This window comes from Chiloscyllium plagiosum, chromosome 1 (genome assembly GCF_004010195.1).
Source record: "Chiloscyllium plagiosum isolate BGI_BamShark_2017 chromosome 1, ASM401019v2, whole genome shotgun sequence".
Classification (NCBI taxonomy): domain Eukaryota; kingdom Metazoa; phylum Chordata; class Chondrichthyes; order Orectolobiformes; family Hemiscylliidae; genus Chiloscyllium; species Chiloscyllium plagiosum.
Window position 1 is genome coordinate 72,588,919 of NC_057710.1, and position 24,186 is coordinate 72,613,104.

A 24,186-nucleotide genomic window follows, 5' to 3' on the forward strand; every position below is an offset into this window, starting at 1 on the left:
TATGATCTGGAAAATAGATTAGATTAGATTACAGTGTGGAAACAGGCCCTTCGGCCCAACAAGTCCACACCGCCCCGCTGAAGCGCAACCCACCCATACCCCGACATTTACCCCTTACCTAACACTACGGGCAATTTAGCATGGCCAATTCACCTGACCTGCACATCTTTGGATTGTGGGAGGAAACCGGAGCACCCGGAGGAAACCCATGCAGACACGGGGAGAATGTGCAAACTCCACACAGTCAGTCGCCTGAGGCGGGAATTGAACCCGGGTCTCCGGCGCTGTGAGGCAGCAGTGCTAACCACTGAGCCACTGTGCCGCCCACTATAGTCAGGGAATAAAACAGTATATTAGCATGTTACTTTTGCTGGTATGGAGTGATTGATTTCAACAAAAGGATTGCTTTCAACTTACGTTTATTCGTTTGTTTAATAGACAATAGGTACAGGAGTAGGCCATTCTGCCCTTCGAGCCAGCACCACCATTCATTATGATCATGGCTGATCATCTTCAATCAGTATCCTGTTCCTGCCTTATCCCCATAACCCTTGATTCCACTATCCTTAAGAGCTCTATCCAACTCTTTCTTGAAAGTATCCAGAGACTTGGCCTCCACTGCCCTCTGAGGCAGAGCATTCCACACACTCACCACTCTCTGGGTGAAGAGGTTTCTACTCAACTCTGTTCTAAATGGCCTACCCTTTATTTTTAAACTGTGTCCTCTGGTTCGGGATTCACCCATCAATAGAAACATGCTTCCTGCCTCCAGAGTGTCCAATCCTTTAATAATCTTATACGTCTCAATCAGATCCCCTCTCAGCCTTCTAAACTCAAGGGGATACAAGCCCAGTCGTTCCAATCTTTCAACGTAAGATAGTCCCGCCATTCCAGGAATTGACCTTCTGAACCTACGCTGCACTCCCTCAATAGCCAGAATGTCTTTCCTCAAATTTGGAGACCAGAACTGCACACAATATTCCAGGTGTGGTCTCACCAGGGTCCTGTACAGCTGCAGAAGAACCTCTGAAGTGAAATGAAAATTATTCTCATCATTTCAGCTTTGTACACAGCTACGAGTTTAATACTGTGAAGAAAAATAGTTTATCTAATGTTACAGGAATTTTCCCTGGTGTATTTCATACAAGTACCCAAAAGAATGTTCTGCAGCCTTTAAATGGCCCTGAGTGGAGCAAATCCTGGTAAGAATCTCGTTCTAATGCACTTGGTCGCTTTAATATTTTACTTTAAATAAAAGATCTTTTAATATTTCTTATTTGCAATATTTCAGATAGGTTTTCATTCATTTATTTTAAAACCCCTGTTCTCTATTCCAGTATCACTGTCAGTGTAGAATCATCTTGCAACCGACTCTTCAAAAAGCATTATGTCAGAGAAAGGTAATTATAGCCTTGATGTTGTCATTGTTAAAGTGGGGTTAACTATGAATGACTAAAAGTTTTCGTAAGAATAGTCACCTCTCCATTAACCTTCAATATACACAAATTTTACTAGAAGTGTAGATCATATAATTTACCACCCACACAGCAATCTGAAAAACAGCACTGGAACACATTAAACAAAGAAAAGCTCATTACTTTTATTCGCCCTGCAGTTACACAGAGTAAAGCAGCCTGGGGTTTCTTCATCCCCTTTTTTGACCAAAGAAGGCCCCAAGAGCCCACTCGGTAACCAATTATGAAAGTTGTTACTGAGAAAGCCATGGACAGAAAGGCTTTTGTTTATGATGCAGAAGAAAAATCTGCACAAAATGACTGGTGTCACAAGCTTTGGAACAGATTTCTGATGTGGAGTAATTACTATGTTCAAAACCCAAGAGATGTAGATGCACACCAGTTTAAAGGTGGCTCACCTGCTGTGTGAAGGCTGAAGCATGGTTTGTGTGAACATAGTTTGGAAATTTCTGCTCTATCAGTGACCAAAGCAGCTTCCCCTTCCCTGAGATTGCACCCTGGGCCAGCACTGAGTGTGTCGAGCTCTGCCCTTATCCTGCTCATACCTTGGTCTCATGTTCCAGTCCATAGGTTCCTCTCATGGTTGCTTTACTGAATCTCGAAGAGCATCCCTAACTATTTATTCTGTCACCCTAGCAATACACAATAACTTGGAATCCAAAACCAATGACCCTGACATCCTCAACCTGTTTGACTGAAGCTTCCTTACCAAGGTTCACAAACTCAGATAGTGTTACAGACTGAGGAGTACATAAACTAATAACTTTTAAAAATACTGATTTGCATATTAATATGATGCATATGTTGTTCCATAATTTCTTTTCATTCACTCATAGGATATAGGCTTTGGTGTTGGGCCTGCATCTTTTTTGCATTTTCTTTTACTGTCATTGCTCTTGAGAAGGTGGTAGCAAACTGTCTTCTTCAATCATTGTGGTCCACGTGCTGTCGGCCCATCCACAATACTAGGAGAAAGTGAGGACTGCAGATGCTGGAGATTAGAGCCTAAAAATGTGTTGCTGGAAAAGCGCAGCAGGTCAGGCAGCATCAAAGGAGAAGGAGAATCAATGTTTCGGGCATAAGCTTTTCTTCAGGAATGAGGAGGGTGTGTCAAGCAGGCTAAGATAAAAGGTAGGGAGGAGGGACTTGGGGAAGGGGCGTTGGGAATGCAATAGGAAGGAGGTTGAGGTGAGGGTGATAGGTCGGAGAGGGGGTGGGGGCGAAGAGGTCGGGAAGAAGATTGCAGGTCAAGAAGGCAGTGCTGAGTTTGAGGGTTGGGACTGAGATAAGGTGGGGGGAGGGGAAATGAGGAAGCTGTTTAAATCTACATTCATCCCGTGTGGTTGGAGGGTTCCTTGGCGGAAGATGAGGCGTCATGTTGCCATGGTCTGGTGATGGAGGAGGCCAAGGACCTGCATGTCCTTGGCGGAGTGGGAGGGGGAATTAAAGTGTTCAGCCACAGGGCGGTTGGGTTGGTTGGTTGGTGCGGGTGTCCCAGAGGTCCTTGTAGAGGTGTAGGGGAGGGAGCTCCAGGATTTTGAGCCAGCAACAGTGAAGGTATGTTTCCAAGTCAGGACGGTTATTAATTCGGAGAGAGACTTGCAAGTGTGGTCGTGTTCTTAACTGTGCACAATTGAATTATTCTTTACTAAATATTAAAATGCTGCTTTATAAATGAATTATCTTTTTTTGGTTGCTATCTGGAATTATACTAATTTTCAAGTCTTAGAAAGGGTTGTGTTGGAAAATAGTTTAACAAGCACTGCCCCATTTGGTATTCTCCCTCCAGTTTGGATGCTGTAAAAATGGTAAATCTGACCACATGTTCCAAGTGGAGAACTACATTCAAGGCCAAAGTGAAGCAGATACTCAGTCTTGTCACCATACTGCCAGACCAATACTAAGAGTATGGAGTTAGAACTGACAGTTTTCTTGAAACGTTTGGTCTTGAATCATCATTCCCAATCATGGATGTTTGTTGTGAGAAACAGCCATTGAACATTTACAAATATGATCACTCTGCACTTTGGTAAGAATATGAGAAGCTACCTATGATTGAAAGTACAGGCACTCAGAAATTTGAAAAGTGATTGACACAGGAAATCTTTGCAACTCAACGAGCTATGTGGTTCTCGCTTATTTGCAATACAGAATGGACTGAAAAGGATAGGGCTGTCTGTCAGTTTCTTGTGCCACTGAATTCACTAAACATCTTACTGCAGAATGAGAGACAAAGCAAAGATGTGTACAGAAAAACTAGAAGACTGAAATATCGCGAGATCTTGAGATTGAGGAGAACAATGACAGATCAGGAGTGAAGGGCAACAACAGTGGTACCAGGTAGAGCAGTAAATAAATGGTACAAAGGCCAGAATGGTGACCATCTCCCAGTGTCAGCTTGTAAAGGAAAGCTGCTGACTGTATGACAATATTCATTTCCAAATCTAATGATGTTGGGCTAGATGCTGAATTAAACTGAGTTGCACAGTTGTACATGAACTGTTGTTCCTGTTACCATTTGCTGTGATGTGCAAAACAGCTCCAGGGGATTAGCACTGATCTAAAATTTCAATGTCACCATCATCAACATGGAGCTTTGAAAGCCACAGTGTACAGCAGGAATCCTGGATGAAGTGCATGCCACAGAAGCACTCACAATTGCAGCTATTATTAGCGTTTGAAGGAAACAGCTCAGATTGCCCAAAGAGACAACTGAATTGTGTCACCTTCCACAGAAAATGTATCACTGGAAATATTAAATATGACCATGTTTGAAGAGAAAAAGTTGGATCACGCGATATATTTGCAAAGCTAAAAACTGTAGCCAAAACAACCACATTTCTTCTTATATAAAAGCAAAATACTCGAAATCTGAAATAAAATCAGCAATTATTGGCAAACTCAAAGAAACAGAGTTTACATTTCAACTCAAAAAGACTCTTCTTGATGAAGAATACTGTTCTTTAAAGACAATCAGAGTGGACTCAGAACATTTGCACTGTTTCTCTTTCCACATATGCTACCACACTTGCTGAGATTTCCCTACAAATTATTTTATATTTTGATTTTTTTAATGTTACATTTTCAGGAAATGGGAAATGCTTCTGAGGTTGAATTAGTTTTCTTTCTGGGATGTGGGCAGCAGTGGCTGGGCCAATATTTATTGTCCATCCTTAAAAGTCCTGGAAAAGGCAGTCTTCTTGAACATTTGACCATACAATGAATGCAAGTTGGATGGACCAATGATAGACGAAGCAATTGAAGATGGCTGTTTCTAGGACATGACCCCTGAAAAAAATCATGCAGCTATGCTCTGAAGCTGAGACGAGTGACGTACAACAACCAGAACCATCTTCCTTTGTGCTAGGTATGACTCCAAACAATGTCTTTCCCTGATTCCGACTGACTTCAGTTTTATTAGGGCTCCTTAATGCCATACTGTCAGAGGAAGTTAGAAGGGAGGCTTACATTTAAATTGCTGCAGTCATCTCTGACAACACTACTCCAGGAATGGTTTTACACAAGAAAATTCCAACATACTGACCTAATGAAGGGAAGTTAGTATATGACCATCAGTATGGTACATGACACAAAGAGGTCTTAGAGTAAAAGTTAAGCCCATATTGCTGCTCTTAGCCCTCACAGTTGTGGAGATCACAGGTGGAAAGGTGGTGAATAACTAAGGCATTTTAAGCTATGCATAAGTTGCATATGGCCACCTTTAAAAATAAATACTGCTGCAAATGAAAATCCAAACAGTTTTATTCTCTTAATGCATGGTTTGTTTACTCATTTCATCCGAAGCATATATTTTCCAGGAATTTCCATAGTTATGGAGCAGAGAAATTGACAGTCTTGCTATCCAAATAATGGGCAGTGCTAGCTGGACCAGCATTTATTGCCCATCACTAAATGCTCAGCGGCAGTTAAGAGTTAACCATATTGCTGAGTCTGGAGTCGCATGTAGGCCTGATCAGGTAAGAATAGTGATTTCCTTTCCTAAATGACAGTGTAGAACCAAATGGATTTGTCCCCATCAACCAATTCATCGTTTCCATAGACTCTTAATTCCAGATTTTCTTCACTGAATTCAAATTCCACCATCTGCCATGGCTCAATTTGAACTCGGATTCGCAGAACATGAGCCTGGGTCACGGATTAATAGTCTAGCAGTAATACCACTAGGCCATTGCTTCTCTTTTGTGCTTTTTCATGTTATCCTGCCAATTTTAATTCATATATTTTACAATGGAATGATTGGTTGAGAATGGAGTCTACATCTTGAGTGAAACTGAATGATTATTCCTAATAATCAGTTTAATCAGGCAACATTCCATGACAATAATATACGCACACCATTTGTATTAATAAAAGAAATTTTAGAAACCATTTCGTTGCTTCAAAATCACCTCCTGCTGCTGACTGTATAATCTGTCTTTTTCAGCTACAACCACTTATTTGGCAAGTTAGTAACACAATACAGTGGTTTTTCTTTATGTGGCAGGAATAAAGGCAGGGGAATGTGTGAAACCAGCTAGTTCAATTTATTGCTGAATTTATGAAACTAGAAGTTTAGAAGGGGAGTTTCCAACTTTCTCACAGAATGGCTATGACCATACAGAATCACTCTGGTTTTCTCATGAAATTCCTTTGAAACTATTTGTTTTTTGAGGCAATAATGAAACTGACTTTTTTTAACCTTTGAGGGACAGTGCCCTTTTAAACAGATTGCAGTTTCATTGAAAGATGTACCTGATTTTGCTGTCATGGGGCAGGTGACCCATTCTGATTGGTTACTGCATTGACAACCAAGTTAGAAATGGGTAAAAACAATGACTGCAGATGCTGATGAAGGGCTTTTGCCCGAAACGTCGATTTTGCTGCTCCTCGGATGCTGCCTGAACTGCTGTGCTCTTCCAGCACCACTAATCCAGAACCAAGTTAGAAATGGCTACCATGTGGTTACATCAACAGAAAGAGTAAATTAAAGAAGCAACAACATTATTTTACCAGAACAGATTACGTTTCCATGCATCAAAAAAAAATTCAGTTCTCAACATGTCCACATCAGGACCTAAGATTTTCAAACTATTAGATTAGATTCCCTAATTGTGGAAACTGGCCCTTCAGCCCAAACTGACCCTCCGAAGAGCAACCACCCAGACCCGTTTCCCTCTGACTAATGCACTTAACACTATCGGCAATTTACCACGGCCAATTCATCTGACCTGCACATCTTTGGACTGTGGGAGGAAACCCACGCAGACACAGGGAGAAGTGCAAACTCCACAGAGATAGTTGCCCGAGGCTGGAATCGAACCTGGGACTCTGGTGCTGTAAGGCAGCAGTGCTAGCCACTGGGCCACTGTGCCACCCCATAATAGCTTATAACAGTTCGTACAATTGGTAACAGGTGACAAACTTAATTGAAAATGTCCAAAATTATTTGTGCATTTCTTAAGCCATAATTAGTTTTACACATTCATTAAGGCTGTTGGCAATCCACTGCTAGCTCTTGACAAACTGTCAATAAGTTCTTTTACACATTTGCATAAATCTTGTTCCATCATTAACAGATTTTTTTTACATGCAGTTTTTCTTGAAGCAACATACCAATCACCGCCCTTGATTTCTCCAGTGACTAAACAACATTCAATTGTATGGAAGATTCACGTTTATGACTTTAACTCCAGTTCCAGTAATGTTTCACAATGTTCTTTGCAGCGTGAAACTGACATGTGGAAGTCAAAACAAATCAACATTGGAATTGGGTTTTGAAAGAGGTGAATTTGAAGGAAGATGAGATTCAGGGTTTTAATGGACCAATTTGTAATGTGAGGCAAAGAACATATAAATATGTGAGAATTCTGGGGTTACCCTTTGACTGTTCAGAATTATCCACTGTCAGCAAAATTTGATGAAACACCAATGATGCAGACAAGTAAATATTTGAGTTATCAAATAAATACGCTGGAAGTTAAGGCAGAATCATTGTGATTATAGCACAAAAGAGGAACATTTATAATTGTTACATCAGCTTGCAAGCCATGGCTCAGGAGGAAAGCACCCTGGCCTCTTGAGTTATAACATTCCACACCAGAATGTGAACACAAAACCCCAGGCTGATACTCCGATACAGTATTATGTGATTGCTACACTGCTAAAGGTGCCAATTTGGAAAACAGATGTTAAACCAAGGGCCCGACTGCCTGTTGGTTGAACACAAAATATCAGATGGCACAGTTTTGAAACTATCAGATGGCACTGTTTTGAAATATAGCAGGGACATTCTCCTCAGCGTCCTGACCAATATTGCCATCAATCAAAATCACAAATTCACATTGCTATGGAAACTTGATGTGCACATGTTGGTTGTGGTGTCTCTTGCAACAGTGACTACACTGGAGAAGTACTTCATTATCCATAAAGCACTTTCCAGCAGTCCTGAAAGTTGCTTTACTCATTCAGAAAGAACCCATATTCAAGAATATCTTTTACAAACCCATGTCACAACGCAGTTAGTTGATTATATTTAAAATATGATTACGAGTGTAGTGTCGAGTAGGGAAGCACAGGAGCTTATTTGTGCACAGCTAGATTCTAAACACAATAATGAGATAACTGACCAGGTAATATTTCTTGGCCATGTTGTTTCAGTAGCAATTTTTTTTGGGGACCTGCTCTGCATCTGTAAACTTCATTTGCGAAAGAAGTCAAATTAAAAATATTGGAGGCTATTGGAAAGAATGTAAAGATGGGACTATGATAGATAAAGTGCCTAGCCCTGTTAATCATGTCAATTGAGGCATACATTTTGATCAGAATACCAGAGAAGCTTAAGACCATTAGGTAGAGAGACACAATTAGTCCATTAGTCTGCTCCACCATTCAATCATGGCTGATATATTTCTCAATCCCATTCTCCTGCCTTAACCCTTGATCCCCTTACTAATCAAGAACATATGTACCTCTGTCTTAAATTCACTCAATGATTTGGCCTTCTGAGCCTTCTGCAGCAATGCTTTCCACAAATTAACCACACTCTAGCTGAAAAAATTCCTCGCCAGCTCAGTTCTAAAGGGTCATCCCTTCACTCTGAGGCTGTGGCCCTCCGGTCCTCGTCTCTCCTGTTAGTGGGAACACCTTCTACTCTAATCAGGCCTCTCAGTATTCTGTAAGTTTCAATCAGATCCCCCCTCGTCCTTCTAAACATCGAGTACAGATCCAGAGGCCTCAACTGCTGATCATATGACAAGCCCTTCATCTCTGGGATCATTCTTACGAACCTCCTCTGGAACCCCTCCAATGCCAACAAATCCTTCCTTAGATGCAGGACCTAAGACTGCTCACAATATTCCAAATGCAGTCTGCACATCTTCAAATAGTGCTGCAGGATCTTTTATATCCAACAAATAGGACAGCCTCGGCCTCAGTTTAACATCTCATCATCTCTCCAACCATTTCCCTATAAATGTAATTTCTTTTTTCTTTTGGCCTCCATTGCAAGTAAACAAATTGCCATTAACTGAGTTTGACCACTAGAAAATTACACTGCTGCCTCTTGAGAAGATCTCAATAGAATAGAATTTTAACTTTTAATTTTTTTACATACTAAGAAATAATGGAAGAATAAACACACATTTTGCAGAATCTGAGGTCAATCTGTAGATATCACAGTGACAGTTGATTTTGATATATTGGAAGGAAAGCTTGCGAGAAGATCACCAGTTGAGTCAGAACATTAACACAAACGCAACATGCTGCAGATTCATTTTCTCTCCTCATTTCCCACGCTGTACCTGGAAGGGGCAAATTGTGCCCTTTACTAGTGCTTGCCTCAGGTACATACAAAGAACATGGATGTCAGCAGTAGGAATTACTCGAAATAGGAATTTCCTTCTTGCTTCTCACTGACTCATTCCACTCATTGCAATGACAGGTTTCTTCAGCCACCAGTTTTGCGGGACTACGAAATCATTTATTTATTGGGTAAGGTCATAGTATGTAAGGGCAGAAAAGGTCTTTTTATGGCTATGGCTCTTCACAGCAATGGAACATGACAATATTCAAGCATCATTGCTGAGAACTTGTGCTCCAGAATTTGCTGAACCCACAGCCAACTTTCTCAGTACAATCACAACATTGGTCTTTACTCAGGAAAGTTGCCCAGTTATGTTCTATACATTAAAAGCAGATAAATCCAAACTTATTATTGCTCCATTATTAATCATTTATTCTGATCATCACTAAAGTGATGTAAAGTGTTGTCAACAGTGCTATCAAGCATCACTGAGTTAGCAATAACCTGTTCAGTGATGTCTAGTCTGCCAGGGACATTTGGCTCCTGACCTTATTACAACTTTGGTTCAAAAATGGACAAAAGAAGTGAGGTGAGAGTGACTGTCCTTGATATCTGACATTTGACGAGTGTGGCAGCAAGAAGCCCAGCAAAACTATTGGGGAGTCAATGGGAAAAAGGGAATAGATTTCTGTTGGTTGGATTCAAATCTGGCACAAAGGAAGTTGGCTGTGGTTGTTGGAGCACAGTCATCCAAACTTCAGGATATTAATGCAGGAGTTCCTTAGGATAGTGTCTTTGTTCCCAAACATCTTCACTCTTCATCAATGACCTTCCCTCCATCATAATGTCACAAGTGAGAATGTTCATTGATGATTGTACATTTTTCATTAGTAATCAAAACTCCTCAGATACTAAAGCAGTCCATGTTCAAATTCAGAAAGATCTGGATAACATTAAGACTTGGGTTCACAATTGACAAGTTACAATTACCCACACAAGTGCGAGACAATAACCATTTCCAACAAGACAGAATCTCACCATCACCCCTTGCCATTTAAAGGCATCACCATCATTCTACCTGTACTGTAAACATCCTGGGGCTTTATCACTAACTAGACCATCTTCACAAGCATCCATTCCCTCCCCCACCAATACACAGTTGCAGTTTGTGTATGATCTACAAGATGTACTTCAGTAATTCACCAAGACCCCTTCACACAGTACCTTCCATCTAGAAGGAGAAGGGCAACAGCTACATGGGAACACTACCGTCTTCAAATTCCCCTCCAAGCCACTCACTATCCTGACTTGGAAATATATTGTTGTACTTTGGTGTCACTGGGTTAAAATCCTAGAACCTCCTCCCTAATGGCGCTGTTGGTGCACCTACGTAAAACATACTGCAGCGGTTCAAGAAATCAGCTCAACACCCCAATCTTGAGGGTAATTAAGGGTGACCAATAAATACTGGCCCACCACTTCAAGTCTACATCCCCCAACAATTTTTTTTAGAAAAATAAAATTGATAAAAAAAAATTCCGAACACCTTCACTCATTTTTTCCCATGAGGGTGTACGTCACGGGAGAGGCAGTGGAAAAGTGTTAAGTTGATTCCATTCCTATTTTATCAACAATATTGCTTGAAGTACTCCAACAGGAAATCTGCAAATGGCTTTCATTTTGTAAAATGGCCTTACCACTGAAGTCTGCCAAGTAAGACATGCAAATGCAATTGGGCTCTTTTTCAAATCACCGATGTTAAGCAATTTCCATCTAATTGCCAACCTTCAATAAAATTGGAATCAATGAATGTCTGAGAACTTCTCTTTCATTGGGTTTTGAGTGCTGTCAGTTTTAGCCTTGATATGTAATCCAACATTTACAAAAAGTTTATTCATCTTTCACTGCAAAATAAATTATCTCCTTATTGAATCAATCTACATATGTAAATTCTGAGTTCATTAGATTGTAAATAAGATTATGTAAATGTTAAGTGTATTGTAATTTCTGACTGGAGTATTTTCTTTTCTTTATTGAACTTTTTGATCAATTTTAAAATTCAACAAAATCATTGCATATAGCTTTTCCACTTCAAGAGCTTCTTTGTATTCTTTTTGTTGTAGTGAAACATGGTTGACATCCATGTAAAAACAAATGCAGTTATTACTAGTGTAATACTTCTGCAAGTAGACACATTAAGACAGACAATGGGCAATAAATGCACTTTCCAATTTCTCTCACATCACTAGGGGATGTGTCAAGAGATGTCAAACACAGTTCAGGGCAGTCAATTAAATTTAGACTGTTTTGCAGTTTCTCTCAAACATTTTTTTAATCTGACCAAAGGTAAATCCAGCTCACAGCTCCATAATTTCTACTCCATGTAGGAGAAGGAATGGGTCCTGAAACCATCCTGGGTGGGACGAGGATCAAACCTCTCATTGCTTACACCAATCTGATCCATATTAGCTCTTCAGTCATCTGGGCCACAAAGCAATTCGAGTTGCTGTGGAACATACATTTTTACATGCAGGTTATCATCAGGAGCTATGAACAGTGATGGTAGAGGCACTAATTTTCCTTCCATCATGTACCTGAACAGGAAATTCTCCTGCTATTGCAGTTTGTACACTGGAAGGACTTATAAGTTGATACTTAATCTCTTTGGTAGCAATTTGCAAGTACATTCCTGGATCATCAACTCCTGAAGTGGAACTTTAATTTGGTGCTTCTGGCTCAGTGTTAGGGATCATAGCCACAATGTCACAAGACCTTTTCAGCAAACCTTTACAGAATACGAAATACTTAGTATGGTGCAAAACTGCTTTGTATGGCACTGTAGTTATATTATAAATGCAATCTGCATCCTATATTAGGACCTAATCATATGTTATAGTAAAATATGGGAAACTGTTTGGAGCAGGCAGTTTCTTTTCACTTAACAATCATTTAGACTTGATTTATATTCACCGTTTAGCATGAGTGATACATGACCTTGCTATGACGTTGATGTTGAACCTGTGAAGTATCAAATACATTATTAGCATGTCACGAATACAGGCCTTGATGCATACCTTCAAACTCATGTGCTGCTCTGGGAGAGCAGAGGACAGGAAAGAATTGGAAAAGAAACTTGATAGTAAATAAGCAAATAAGAAAGGTTTCTATACAATGACACCACAGTATTCTACAGGAAGTACTTAGTAAACTGCATTTTAGGTTTGTTGGTATGTGAAAATTACCACCACAAATGTATCACATAAAAAGTGAGTATATGTCAACATGCATTTTATTTGACTGTTGGAATTTCAGGGTAGAAGATTGAAGATTGCACTTGTCAGGCTGTCATCCTTACAGCAATACTTTGGCTGTTTCATCACATTTGTACATAGAACGCTTCCTAAAACTTGTTTATGGGAATGCCATGGATGATTTGACACTACGTTGCCATGCCCAGAGTTTGAAGCTTGTTGGATACTGAGCTGGTTAAACAAGGGAAGACTGATGCTAACCTGCCAACCACAGAGAATATTGATCAAAGAAAGGAGGCACTAAGCTGGTTCTGACTGGTTTTGGCAAGTGCAAAGTGATTTTGAAAGCTTTGGGACTGGCTGCTGTAATTTTGCTCTCTCAGTTTTACATCCAGTTAAAGCAATGTTGAATGTTCTGGGGAAAAAAATCCCAGTCTGTAAGAGATAAGTGATTAATTCTGGAAGTCTACTGAAGCTGTTCGCATTCACTGATGACTATTAGACATATAGTTGTGGCTCTGAACAACTCATTATTCAAGGATTGCCTGAAAATTTGGCATCCATAATTTGAAATTATTTAATTGTATTGGCAAATTAGAATGATTTTAATTTCTTTATAACTTATCCCTCAACTGTTTCTGTCAGTCTGTCTCTGTACAATCGGTTACGATCTAAGAAAATAGGTTTAAATCATAAAAAGTAATCAAATTACCTTGTTACTTAGCCATGTCTGGCCAAAGTTACAGCACTAATAATAAATTAATTTTTCTTGAAATTATAAACTTGGTGTCCAAGTACTGTTATTTGTAGAGTCTGGTTAGAAATAAATGGGCAACATTTGAGGGTCTTTGAATATTTTAATGTACTTGTGTTGCAAATCCAGCATTATTAAGACTGATTTAGTTTGGCTTGCTATCACTGGTCATAACACAAGTGACTCATGATCCAAAATTAGAAATATATCGCTGTTCCTTCAGTGTTACTAGGTCCAAATCATGGAACCCCCTTCCTAAGGCATTGTTGGTCCTCCTACATCAAATGGACTGTAATGGATCAAGAAGGCAATTTAGCATTACCTCTCAAGGGCAACGAGGCATGGGAAATAAATGCTGGCCCAGCCAGCAACACTCACATCCCATGAATGATTTTTTAAAAATTAGACTGCCATGAAGAGAAACAAGTCAAATTCACTGAAAAAGTACTCTTTCTGAGTCTTCAAAAAGGCTTGAGAGATAACTCATATGTTTTATTTTGTTAGGTTTGTGCAGAAACATTACTTAAGACCAAGCCTGGCAATAAAGCAAAATGGAATTGTTGTCCTATGTTTTGAAGCTTACTGCAGTCCTCAGAAGGGAGTCGTGTTTGTGCCTGTCGGTTAATTTTAAAGACCTCTCAACTTTACTCACTGTAGTTGTAAGCTTATCAGATGACTAAACAAACAGTAATTTTGAATAGCTTCAAGCCAAACATGCTGCTGTTTGGGTAACCTGAAAGATTTTACATTTCTGACCCGGTTAGGGTTTGCTAACAAGAAGGTGAAGGTGAAACAGAGACGGGAAATTTAAACACAGTAGAAGTGTGAGGATATGGATAGGAGTATTGATGGTTGAATTGTATACGTCCAACTGTCTGAACATTTACTTCAAATACATCATTTGGATTCAAGGTTTTCTAATTCCCAGACAAAAATACACCTCAATAACAAACTGAACTTAGTTAATAAAATGTTTTGTTGTTTCAAGCAACCATCTCCTGAATGAGAATTCTTGAGATATATATATAGGATAAAAGCAGTGTAACACTTGAAAAAAAACAGCACAGAGAAGGTTAAAACCTCAAATGTTTAAACAGCTGCTCGAGATATTTCATGGTATTTTGTTTCAATGTCAACACTAAAAGAGATTACCTCAAAATTCACAATATTCCTTAAACCCCATCAGACTGGATTACATATAGACACATTGCGACAACAGATATAAAACAAGCATCACTAGACACCATCATTTCAACATTTTTTATTGATTAATAATGCAACATCTACCTGCCTTCCTTATTAAGATCACTTTTTTTTAAACTGGAGAAATAACAAAGCACAGGTGAAGTTGAGGATTATTCTTTGTTGACCCTAAAACATATTTTTCTTAATCCTCTCTGAATAAAGGCCATACATAAGTTTTAGACAGTATTAACTGTCTTTCCATTATAATTACATACTATTTGTCTTCCGGCATAACTAAAAACAATGTGTCTCCGACCGGTGCACTTGGCAAATACCCATGTTAAAAAACATCTTGTACCTTTCTGTATCCAATTATAAATAATTCTAGGTAATTGTAATACCAAATAAAAAAAATCAACCTTTATAGATTCTAAATTTTGACTATTCATTCACTATTTTAAATGAGTTTGCTAATGTGTAATATCAGGGATTGTAGAAAAAATGTGGAAATGCATTAAAAGAAGAAAGAATGCAGTAGTTAGCACTGCTGCCTTCCAGCGCCAGGGTGTCAGGTGACTGTCTGTGTGGAGTTTGCACATTGTCCCTGTGTCTGTGTGGGTTTCCTCTAGGTGCTCCAGTTTCCTCCCATAATCCAAAAGATGTGCAGGTAAGGGGAATTGGCTGTGTTAAATTGCCCATAGTGTTCAGGGATGTGTAGGTTAGGTACATTAGTCAGGGATAAATATAGGATAATAGGGTAGGGAAATAGGAGTGGGTCAGTTACTCTTCGGAGGGTCGGTGTGAATTTGTTAGGTCAAAGGTCCTGTTTCTAAAATATAGGGATTCTATTAAATTCTCAGATTTGATGGGTTTTTTTTGCACTAAAGTAATCTTTTGGCATTTCATAAAGTTCAGAAAATCCCAATTCAAACTATTGATTAAAATGCTTACTGAATGGTGCAGTGGTTTGGCACTGTGCGCTTTCACCTCTGGTAGCTGATTCTGAATCTATCTTAAACCAATTGGTCCTATGCAGTAATGACATAAGTGCTTATTGAACTGATACAAGAAACATTTGGTAGTTAAAACTGAATGACTAAGAAATCTTCCAAACCCATCATTCCTTCCCCTCTCATTTGCCTATTCTAGTTTATTATTTTGAGAAACAATAGGTTAGCTTATATCAGCTGGTCTGGCACTTTATGCAGCACATATTCAAGTGTTTTTTTTGTGTTGGAGGAGGCAAAAATGAGCACAATTAAATAATAGCCATCCCAATTCAAATGTCACATATTTTAAAACAACTTCTTCAAACATTACACCGTTCATAAGACGTAAGTTGCAGCACAATTCCTTTCTTACTTCCCTCATTTTCTATTCTCAAAAAAACCCAGAGAAAATAGTGTCACTTTACAGTAATTGTGTTGTACCCTAATAAATGGCAATAAAATAAATGGACAGATGGTAAAGTTCTTCCATTCAATAACTAATAATTTTCACTTCTGTAAGGAATGAAAGGTCTGACTTCAATGTATGAATGAAAATGGCAATAGATTTTATTATTCATTGGCAGAACATATTCAAGTTGAGGGGTTACAGGTGAACTGTTGAAACAATCCATGAATAAAATCATTATGTGCTCAATGAGCTGAGGTCAGAATTTCATGTAACTATGGTCCTAACCTGGTCAATTTCGTTTCCATTGAAAAAATAATCTATTCACTCAAAGGGGTGGAACAGTATTTTCCTATGGAGGTATCTATGACCAATCATCACATGTAAGTTAATGTTTTTCAGATGACTTAAAATCCAAACAGAGCTAGGTTAACTGCATACAAGCAAACTGTTTCTGTTCTGATTCCATGCTGAGAAATCATCACCAAACTCATAAAATATGTCTCAATACATGTGATTAACTTTAGCATCCCTGTTTTGCTGCTCCCTTTGGTTTAAATTGTCAGCTATACTGACATTATTGGAGAAATTGGGTCGACTAACTCGTGAGCTCAAAAAATAAGCAAACCAAGTTAATCTACAATGGAAGCATCAACCTCACTGAGACTCAGATAACAATTATCAACACTATGCTCGTTCTGTTCTATCCTCGACAAAATCACATGCATGAGAATATTACAACCAAACAGTAGGAATACAAAAGAGAGCAGGAGTTTTAAAGTTAGAATTTATTTTAAATTAGTTCAATTCTGAAAAGCAAAACTGCTGCTTTTCATTGTTCCCAATTTTGCTTTTTCTCCACTTTCGAGTTGTATGTCATTACTGGTAGTTCAGTTTCTACATTACATATTTAGCGTTCATAACATTTTATTTTAAATGAACTGCATGAAAACTAACAAGTAATTTAACAAGTAGATCATTGATGAAAGGTAATGCACAGGTTCAGACTGGTTTTCAAACCACTCAGGTCAAGTTCTGACAAGTTCCTGTTTCCTCATACCAGAGGGAGAACTAACCTCCCTGCTCTTAAGTGAATGTATATTTTGCATTTCTCCCATTTCAAATAAGTCAAAGTCAACTTACTAAGTATATGATACATAGTCTAAATGTGAAAATATTTAGGCCCACAAATCTTTCCTTCAATAAAGATTAAAACTAATTCTTGCATCATGTTGCGCCGTTGTTACATTTTGAACTTTTAGCTAAGGATATGATATATTGCTATAATTACAGGATATATGAAAGTCCATTTTTAAAAAATCTAACTAGTAAAGCATGTTCCTCACTCTGTACACATTTATAAGGAGTAATGGGATTTTTCATGAGTTTAAATTACGTGGAATAAAGCTAATTCCTTGACTTCGTAGCAACATTCTGAAGAACCTCATCTTTGTCCTGATCTTACCTTTTTATTCAAATCAGTGAGATTTTTCGAAGAAGAATTAAGATTATAAACATCTTACATAACAATTATGTTTAAGAGACATCACATTTTCCTGCAGCTGTGTTTTTATAATGATCATATTCAGTTTCCTATAAAATATACCAAGGTTAAAGACAACATAAAGCATCAGTACACAAATCTCTGAGTGCTCTGCTCAATGTAGAAGCACACATCTATTGAATGATAAATCAGTGTGCTGTATCTGATTCACAGCTGTACTAATAACAATTAAGATGCTACACAATTTCACATATCTGAATGAGAAACACGTGCACTGCAAATATATTTTCATCAAATTTTATCTGTTACTTCTGCAACTGAACTTACCATATCCACGAATGCCTCCTGAAGGGGAAATTATTCACATGCATCATTTCCATGAATCTTCATTTACAGGAATTCATCAAATCCAATAAATTGAAGTTGTGCATGTACTTTAACACAAAATCAGCTTCTGATTGCAATCAAATAGATCCTTCCTGTTAATCTTGACCATAATGTACGGAGGGTCACTTTTGTACATCTGCAGTCATTGGCTTGTTCATGTAAAATAGAAACAGTTTAAAACCAGACTGTAGTTTGAAACACCTGTGCTGTCATTGTTCTGCTTATGACAATTTTTGGAGCCAAACACTTGAAAAAATCGGATAAGCACCTGCTTTTAGTGAAGACAGACAACTAAAACAGCACTTAGGATCAGGAGCAAAGAAAAAAAGCAGAAAGCAGCATTCCAACAGAAAATACATCTTCCAGCATTATGTAAAATTTCTACAGTAGAAGAGGCTGAGGCAACTCTGCAGAACACTTTTAATTGTCATGAAAGGAAGGTGTGTAGTTACTTTCTTTTTCTTCGTATTCTTTCAGTAAACCTTTCAGCTTTCTTGCACCACACGTTCATCTTAGAACTGACAGAAACCAAATGCTTTCTCATTGAGTTTTCCTCCCGGGATGACGATGATGTTGATATATCACTCACAATATTCCACTGCTACTAATTTAACTTTGCAATAATAGTTAAAAGAGCATGGATTCAGTCATCTGTAGCAAGGCACTGAGCACTTATTGCTCCAAGCCCCAGGGTGATGGCTTACTACCATAAACGGCATTTTTGGCATTGTCGCCTCATTTTGAAATTTTTTCTTGTATTGCCTATATTTCTGACAGAAATTTATTGAAACAATGTGCACCTCTATGCTTCAAAACAAGTAAGTTGCTGGTTAATCCATGCAGCCTGTGTGAATTTGTCATAAAAGTAAATAACAATAACCAGGAGGATGTCAGTAATAATACGAAGGAAGGTGAAGAGGAATGCTCTAAATCCGAATGTCATCTAAGAACCTCTTCCCTACCGTCCGTGTTCCTTTTTCTCCAATCCAGTTCACCAACAGTTGTCATTACTGTTCTCTCATTGTAAATGGGTTCATCTGCTTCAAGTCTGCATTCTCCAAACCCCCTTGCATTTCTCTAAAGGTGGAACAAGAGGAAAGGCTCTCATTCAACAGAAAAGAGTCCTGAAAATGTAGAATGTGGGTTCAGTCATCTCTAGAGTGTCTGACATACAGCGCTGAAAGGTTCAGCACATTCTCGGTTCCTCGGTTACTTTACTCTGCTGCAGAACCAGCTTCAATCTTGTGAGAATGCTGCTGCACAGGGGATGTGCTGTCGTCAAGGGGTTCCTTTAGGTAGGTTCCCTGTTCAACAAATGTATTCAAATGACTTGTTTTCAGTCATCATCACAGGAAATGTACATATTAATGTATTTGCAGTTTGTTGTAAAAGAAATTATTTCAATGTTTGTTAATCTCAATTTAAAACAGACTAATTTTATTAAAAATTGGTGCCCTTTAAAATACCCTAAAGGACCCCCTGACAGCATAGTTAATGCCTTTTTAGGACAAGTGGGAAGTAGTAAACAATGAACTGAACAGTTATAGGATAGAAGCTTCAAAAGACAAATTAAAAAAAACAATATGCATTTAAATTGGGGACTTTTTGTTTTGAGGAAATGTTTGAAATTAAGTAGATCACTGAACAAGTGATCATGATTCACTATTTCATAATTACAAATGAACTCAAATATTATTTCAGTATTGTTTAAAAGGGTGCATGACAATAGAAGTTAAATGATTCAATTAAAAATAAATTATCCTTAAAGCATAACAATGTATTGCATTCTCTGTTCAGCTAAAGTCCTGAGGAACCTTTCAGTAGCACTGCAATGCTACATTGTTATTCACAGTCCTGCTCTGCCAAAAGCTGCGCCTAATATTGTGGCGGAGCAGCAGATGAAGCAGGCTGCTTTGTCTTGGATGGTGGCAAATCTCTTGAGCGTTATTGGAGCTGGACCCATTCAGGCAAGTGGAGAATATTCCATCACGCTTGTGCATCATAAATGCTTGTCAGAATTTGTCCAGTCAGGTGAGTCACTCGCTCACAGAATTTGGACTTCATCCTGCAGCCTGCGCATTTATGTGACTAAACCAGTTAGGTTTCTGATCAATAATAAACACCAGGATTGACAGGGGTAATTTATTGATGATCAAATACTCTCTTGTGGTAATTGCCTGGCAACTGTGTGGCATGAATATTATTTTCTCTTTATTAGTCCAATGCTGGTAAAGCTGCAACAAAGAGCTATATACACACAAAGCATCCTGTATAAAAGATAAGCAATTCTACACCCCTCAGAATTTGTAGAGGCAAGGGATGTCAGGAGTAAGTGTAAAGAAGGGCAGTGAAATAATATCAAGTGGTATAACAGACTCAATAGGCTGAATTGCTCACTCCTCTTTCTATATTTTATGTTTCTATTTAAAAGAGAAGACTAAAGCCTATGCAATCATCTTTAGCCAGAAATGCCAAGTCAGTACTTCAGCCTTACCAACTCCTAAAGTCCTCAGCATCACAAATGCCATTAACAGAACCATAAGGTATTGGACAAACCCATCACGTCTGGCAGCATCAATGGAAAGTGAAACAAGGTCAGCATTTTAAGTTGAAATGACTCTCCTTTCAAACCGAAGAGAGGTGGTAATGTGCTGCACCTTCTGCTGTTGAAACAAAAAGGAGCAACTGCAAGAGAAGATAAGGTCAGGGAAAAGTAAGAGAACAAGTGACATTTGAGATCAAAGATATTATCAAACAAAAGGCAAAGGTAATAGAAATGGTTATCAAGAAGTGACAATGCCTAAGTACAGGGTAGGTGTTAATAGCATGATAAAGGTCAGCCCTAAAGCCAACCTTCAACCAATTTGAATCTTTCTATGGATATCAAGTACCAATTGGTTCACTGGACAGAAAAAAGAATACAGGCCCTGACTAAAGACTTGTGCTCCAAACATAGATGGCCTCCATTACAGATACAGCAAGGGCATCTAGCCAATAGTGTGGAAATGTATAGCTAAGTATGTCCTGCTCACAAATGCGATATAAATCCAATCTGATCAACTATCTCTCCATCAGGTAAGAGAGAATTACTGTAGATGCTGGAATCTGTACTGAAAACAATCAATGCAGGTCAGACAGCATCCATGGAGAGACAGCAAGCTAACATTTTGAGTCTATATGACTTTGTCAGAAGTGGTGAAGTGTGGAGGGGACAGCATTTATGCTATAGTTGGGGGTGGGATAGTGTGTGGGTAGTGGGCATACGGTGTTAGTAGAGAAAAGATGTTGTTAGTTCAGATTAAGTGATTGAAATGTGAGGTTGGCAGAACAGTAGTCCATTCCACAGCCATCAATATCACCTACCATCACCCTCCACAGCACCTTCCCATGTAACAGCAGAAGGTGCAGCACCTACTCCTTCACCTCCTCCCTACTCATCATCCAAAGGCCGAAACAGTCTTTCCAGGTGAAGCAGCATTTCACCTGTACCTCCTCTAGTCTTGTATTCATTGCACCCAGTGTGGCCTACTCTACACTGGAGAAAGCAAACTTAGACTGGGTGACCACTTTGTGGTACACCTCCATTTGTGGGCAAGCAGGATGCTGACCTTCCCATAGCCGGTCATTTTAACACAGTGTCGTGCTCACATGCCCATATGTCTGTCCTTGGCATGCTGCAATGTTCCAGTGAATCACATTTGCAAACTGGAGAAACAACATCTCATCTTCAGACCCGGCACTTTATAGCCTTCTGGACTTAATATTGAGTTCAACACCTTTAAATTGTGAACCATTTCTTCCCGTTTGTTACATTCTGTTATCATGTCCTCTGTCCCCTCCCCACATTTCAAAACGAGCAGCATTGTTCTGCCATTCTCATATTCTGAAAAGTTAATCTGAAATATCAAAATCTTGTCTGTATCAGCACCCTACACCCACTATCCCCGCACCCCAAATTAATGCTGTCCCCTCCACACTTCACTTCAGCTCTGATCAAGAGTCATCTGGACATAAAACGTTAGCTTTCTCTCTCTCCATGGATGCTGCCTGACCAGCTGTGATCTCCAGCATTTGTTGTTTTCAGTCATCGCTCCACCAGTCTGTTTTCAGTCAGCAGCAGTGAAGGAAGATGCACAGCTTGGGTTCTATCAGGATTACAGCTCCAGATAACAGTTGCAGCTTTTCTACAAATGTAGACAAAGAAAGGTAATCCTGAAAGTGAGATAAAAATGATTGCTCTTGACATCAGAGCAATAAATGACCACATGTGACATCAAGGACCAATAGTAACATTGAATCAAATTGAATACTATTCAACTTGGTATTGAGGGGAAAATTCCACCTGCTGGAGTCATATCTAGCACAAAGGAAGAAGACTGTGATAACCATAGAATCCCAACAATGTAGAATCAGGCTATTTGGCCCACCAAATTCACACTAACCTTCCGAAGAGCATCCACATAGACCCATCCTATCCCTGTAACTCTGCATTTCCCATGGCTAATTCACCTAACCTACACATCCCTGGACACAATGGGCAAGTTAGCATAGCCAATTCACCTAACCTGTGCATGTTTGAACTGTGGGAGCACTGAGACGAAATCCACACAAACACAGGGAGAATCTGCAAACTCCACACAGACAGTCATCCGAGGGTGGAATCAAACCCAGGTCCCTGGCATGGTAGGGCAGCACTGCTAACCACTGAGCCACCATGCAACCCCCTAACTGGAGGCGAAGCATTTCTGTTCCAGGATATCACTGCAGATGTTCCTCACACACCATCTTCAGTTGCTTCAATGACTTTCTATTCAGCGTAAGGTCAGGAAGTGGGAATTTTCACTGACGATTGCTCAATCCCATTTGAAGATTCTCAAATAATGAGACAGTTCGTGTTACAGACAACACAACAACAATCTAATTGGTACTTCTCGTTAAAGGTATTGCAAAAGCTTCAGTCTTACCATTTGCACAGATGTATTGAACTCTCTCATCATTGATGGTGGAGACATCTGTGGGGCTTCCTCATCTAGTTGGTTGTTTAATCGTTCACCATCACTCATAACTGGATATAGCAGGATTGGAGAGCACTGAGCTGATCCATTGGCTGTGGGATTGCTTAACTCTATGTACAGTATTTTGCCTCCATGATTTGGAATGTATGCAGTTCAGCGTTGTACCTTAAGTGGGCCTGCATTTCAGTTTTAAGTATGCCTTTTGCTGCTTCTCACATATCCTCATAGCTTCACATCAAACTAAGGTTGATCCCTTGGATTGATCCTAATGGTTGTTTGAGAGATATGGTAGTTTATGAGGTTGCAGGCTGAGATGAATTACAATTCTCCTGATGACAGGTATCATAGAGGTTCAGTTTTCAGCTGCTGGATCTGCTTTGAATCTATCCCATTCAGCACAGTTGCAATGCCATTCAACAGGATTGTGAGTGTCTTTCGTGTTAAGACAAGACAAATTACTCCAACTGATACTATGATAGACAATGTTTCTGAAATAGGTAGATGGGTGAGGATGAGGTCAAGAATGTTCTTCTTACTTGTTGTTTTTCCAACCACATGTGCAGACCCAGTCTGGCAGGACTTTAGAAGACTTGAGCAGTAATGCTGCTACTGAAACACACTTGATGATGGACATTGAAGCTGTCCTAACGGAGTACCTTCAATTGCTGTTTACAACATGGGGAAATATGGATTTACCAGGACAGTATTAATAATCAGCAGATGATTTCTAAACTTTTGAGTCATGCCATGAGATATCATGGTCTGGACTTAAGGTTGATCATCCTCAGGACCACACCATCTCAACTATATAATCACTGTGCTGCCTTATGTCTGATCTGTTGTTGGAGCATGACTACACTGGAGTGATGATGAAAAAGATCATCATTGACATTTGCATTAGTTATAAGGTTTGTGAGTATGACTACAGCCAATTGTCACTTGCTGATATGTTGGACAAATCTCATTATTTTAGCACAATTTCCCAGCTACTGTGAAGAGGCGCAGCAGGTCAGGCAGCATCCAAGGAGCAGGAGAATCAACGTTTTGGGCATAAGCCCTTCTTCAGGAATGAGGAAGGTGTGCCAAGCAGGCTACGATAAAAGGTAGGGAGGAGGAACTTGGGGGAGGGGTGTTGGGAAAACGGTAGGTGAAAGGAGGTTAAGGTGAGGGTGATAGGCCAGAGAGGGTGTGGTGGCGGAGAGGTCGGGAAGAAGATTGCAGGTCAAGAAGGCAGTGCTGAGTCCAAAGGTTGGGACTGAGAAAAGGTGGGGGGAGGGGAAATGAGGAAGCTGGAGAAATCTACATTCATCCCTTGTGGTTGGAGGGTTCCTAGGTTGAAGATGAGTCTCTCTTCCTCCAGGCGTCGTGTTGCCATGGTCTGGCTATGGAGGAGGCCAAGGGCCTGCATGTCCTTGGCGG

General features: G+C 39.4%; 1 protein-coding gene across 5 annotated transcripts in view; it reads right to left on the minus strand.

Annotated features, from left to right (window-relative positions):
* pde4d (phosphodiesterase 4D, cAMP-specific) overlaps window positions 1-24,186 on the minus strand; it is a 1,194,146-nt gene that overhangs the window by 617,894 nt on the left and 552,066 nt on the right. Inside the window, exon 1 of one of the 5 annotated variants that reach the window (XM_043689267.1) lies at window positions 17,693-18,974. The exons of the other annotated variants lie outside the window; for them this stretch is intronic. Within the exon in view, the coding sequence (XP_043545202.1) occupies window positions 17,693-17,745 (53 nt within the window). The 5' untranslated portion in view covers window positions 17,746-18,974. Of the gene's footprint in view, window positions 1-17,692; window positions 18,975-24,186 lie in introns of those variants that run through there. 5 annotated transcript variants of the gene reach the window in all.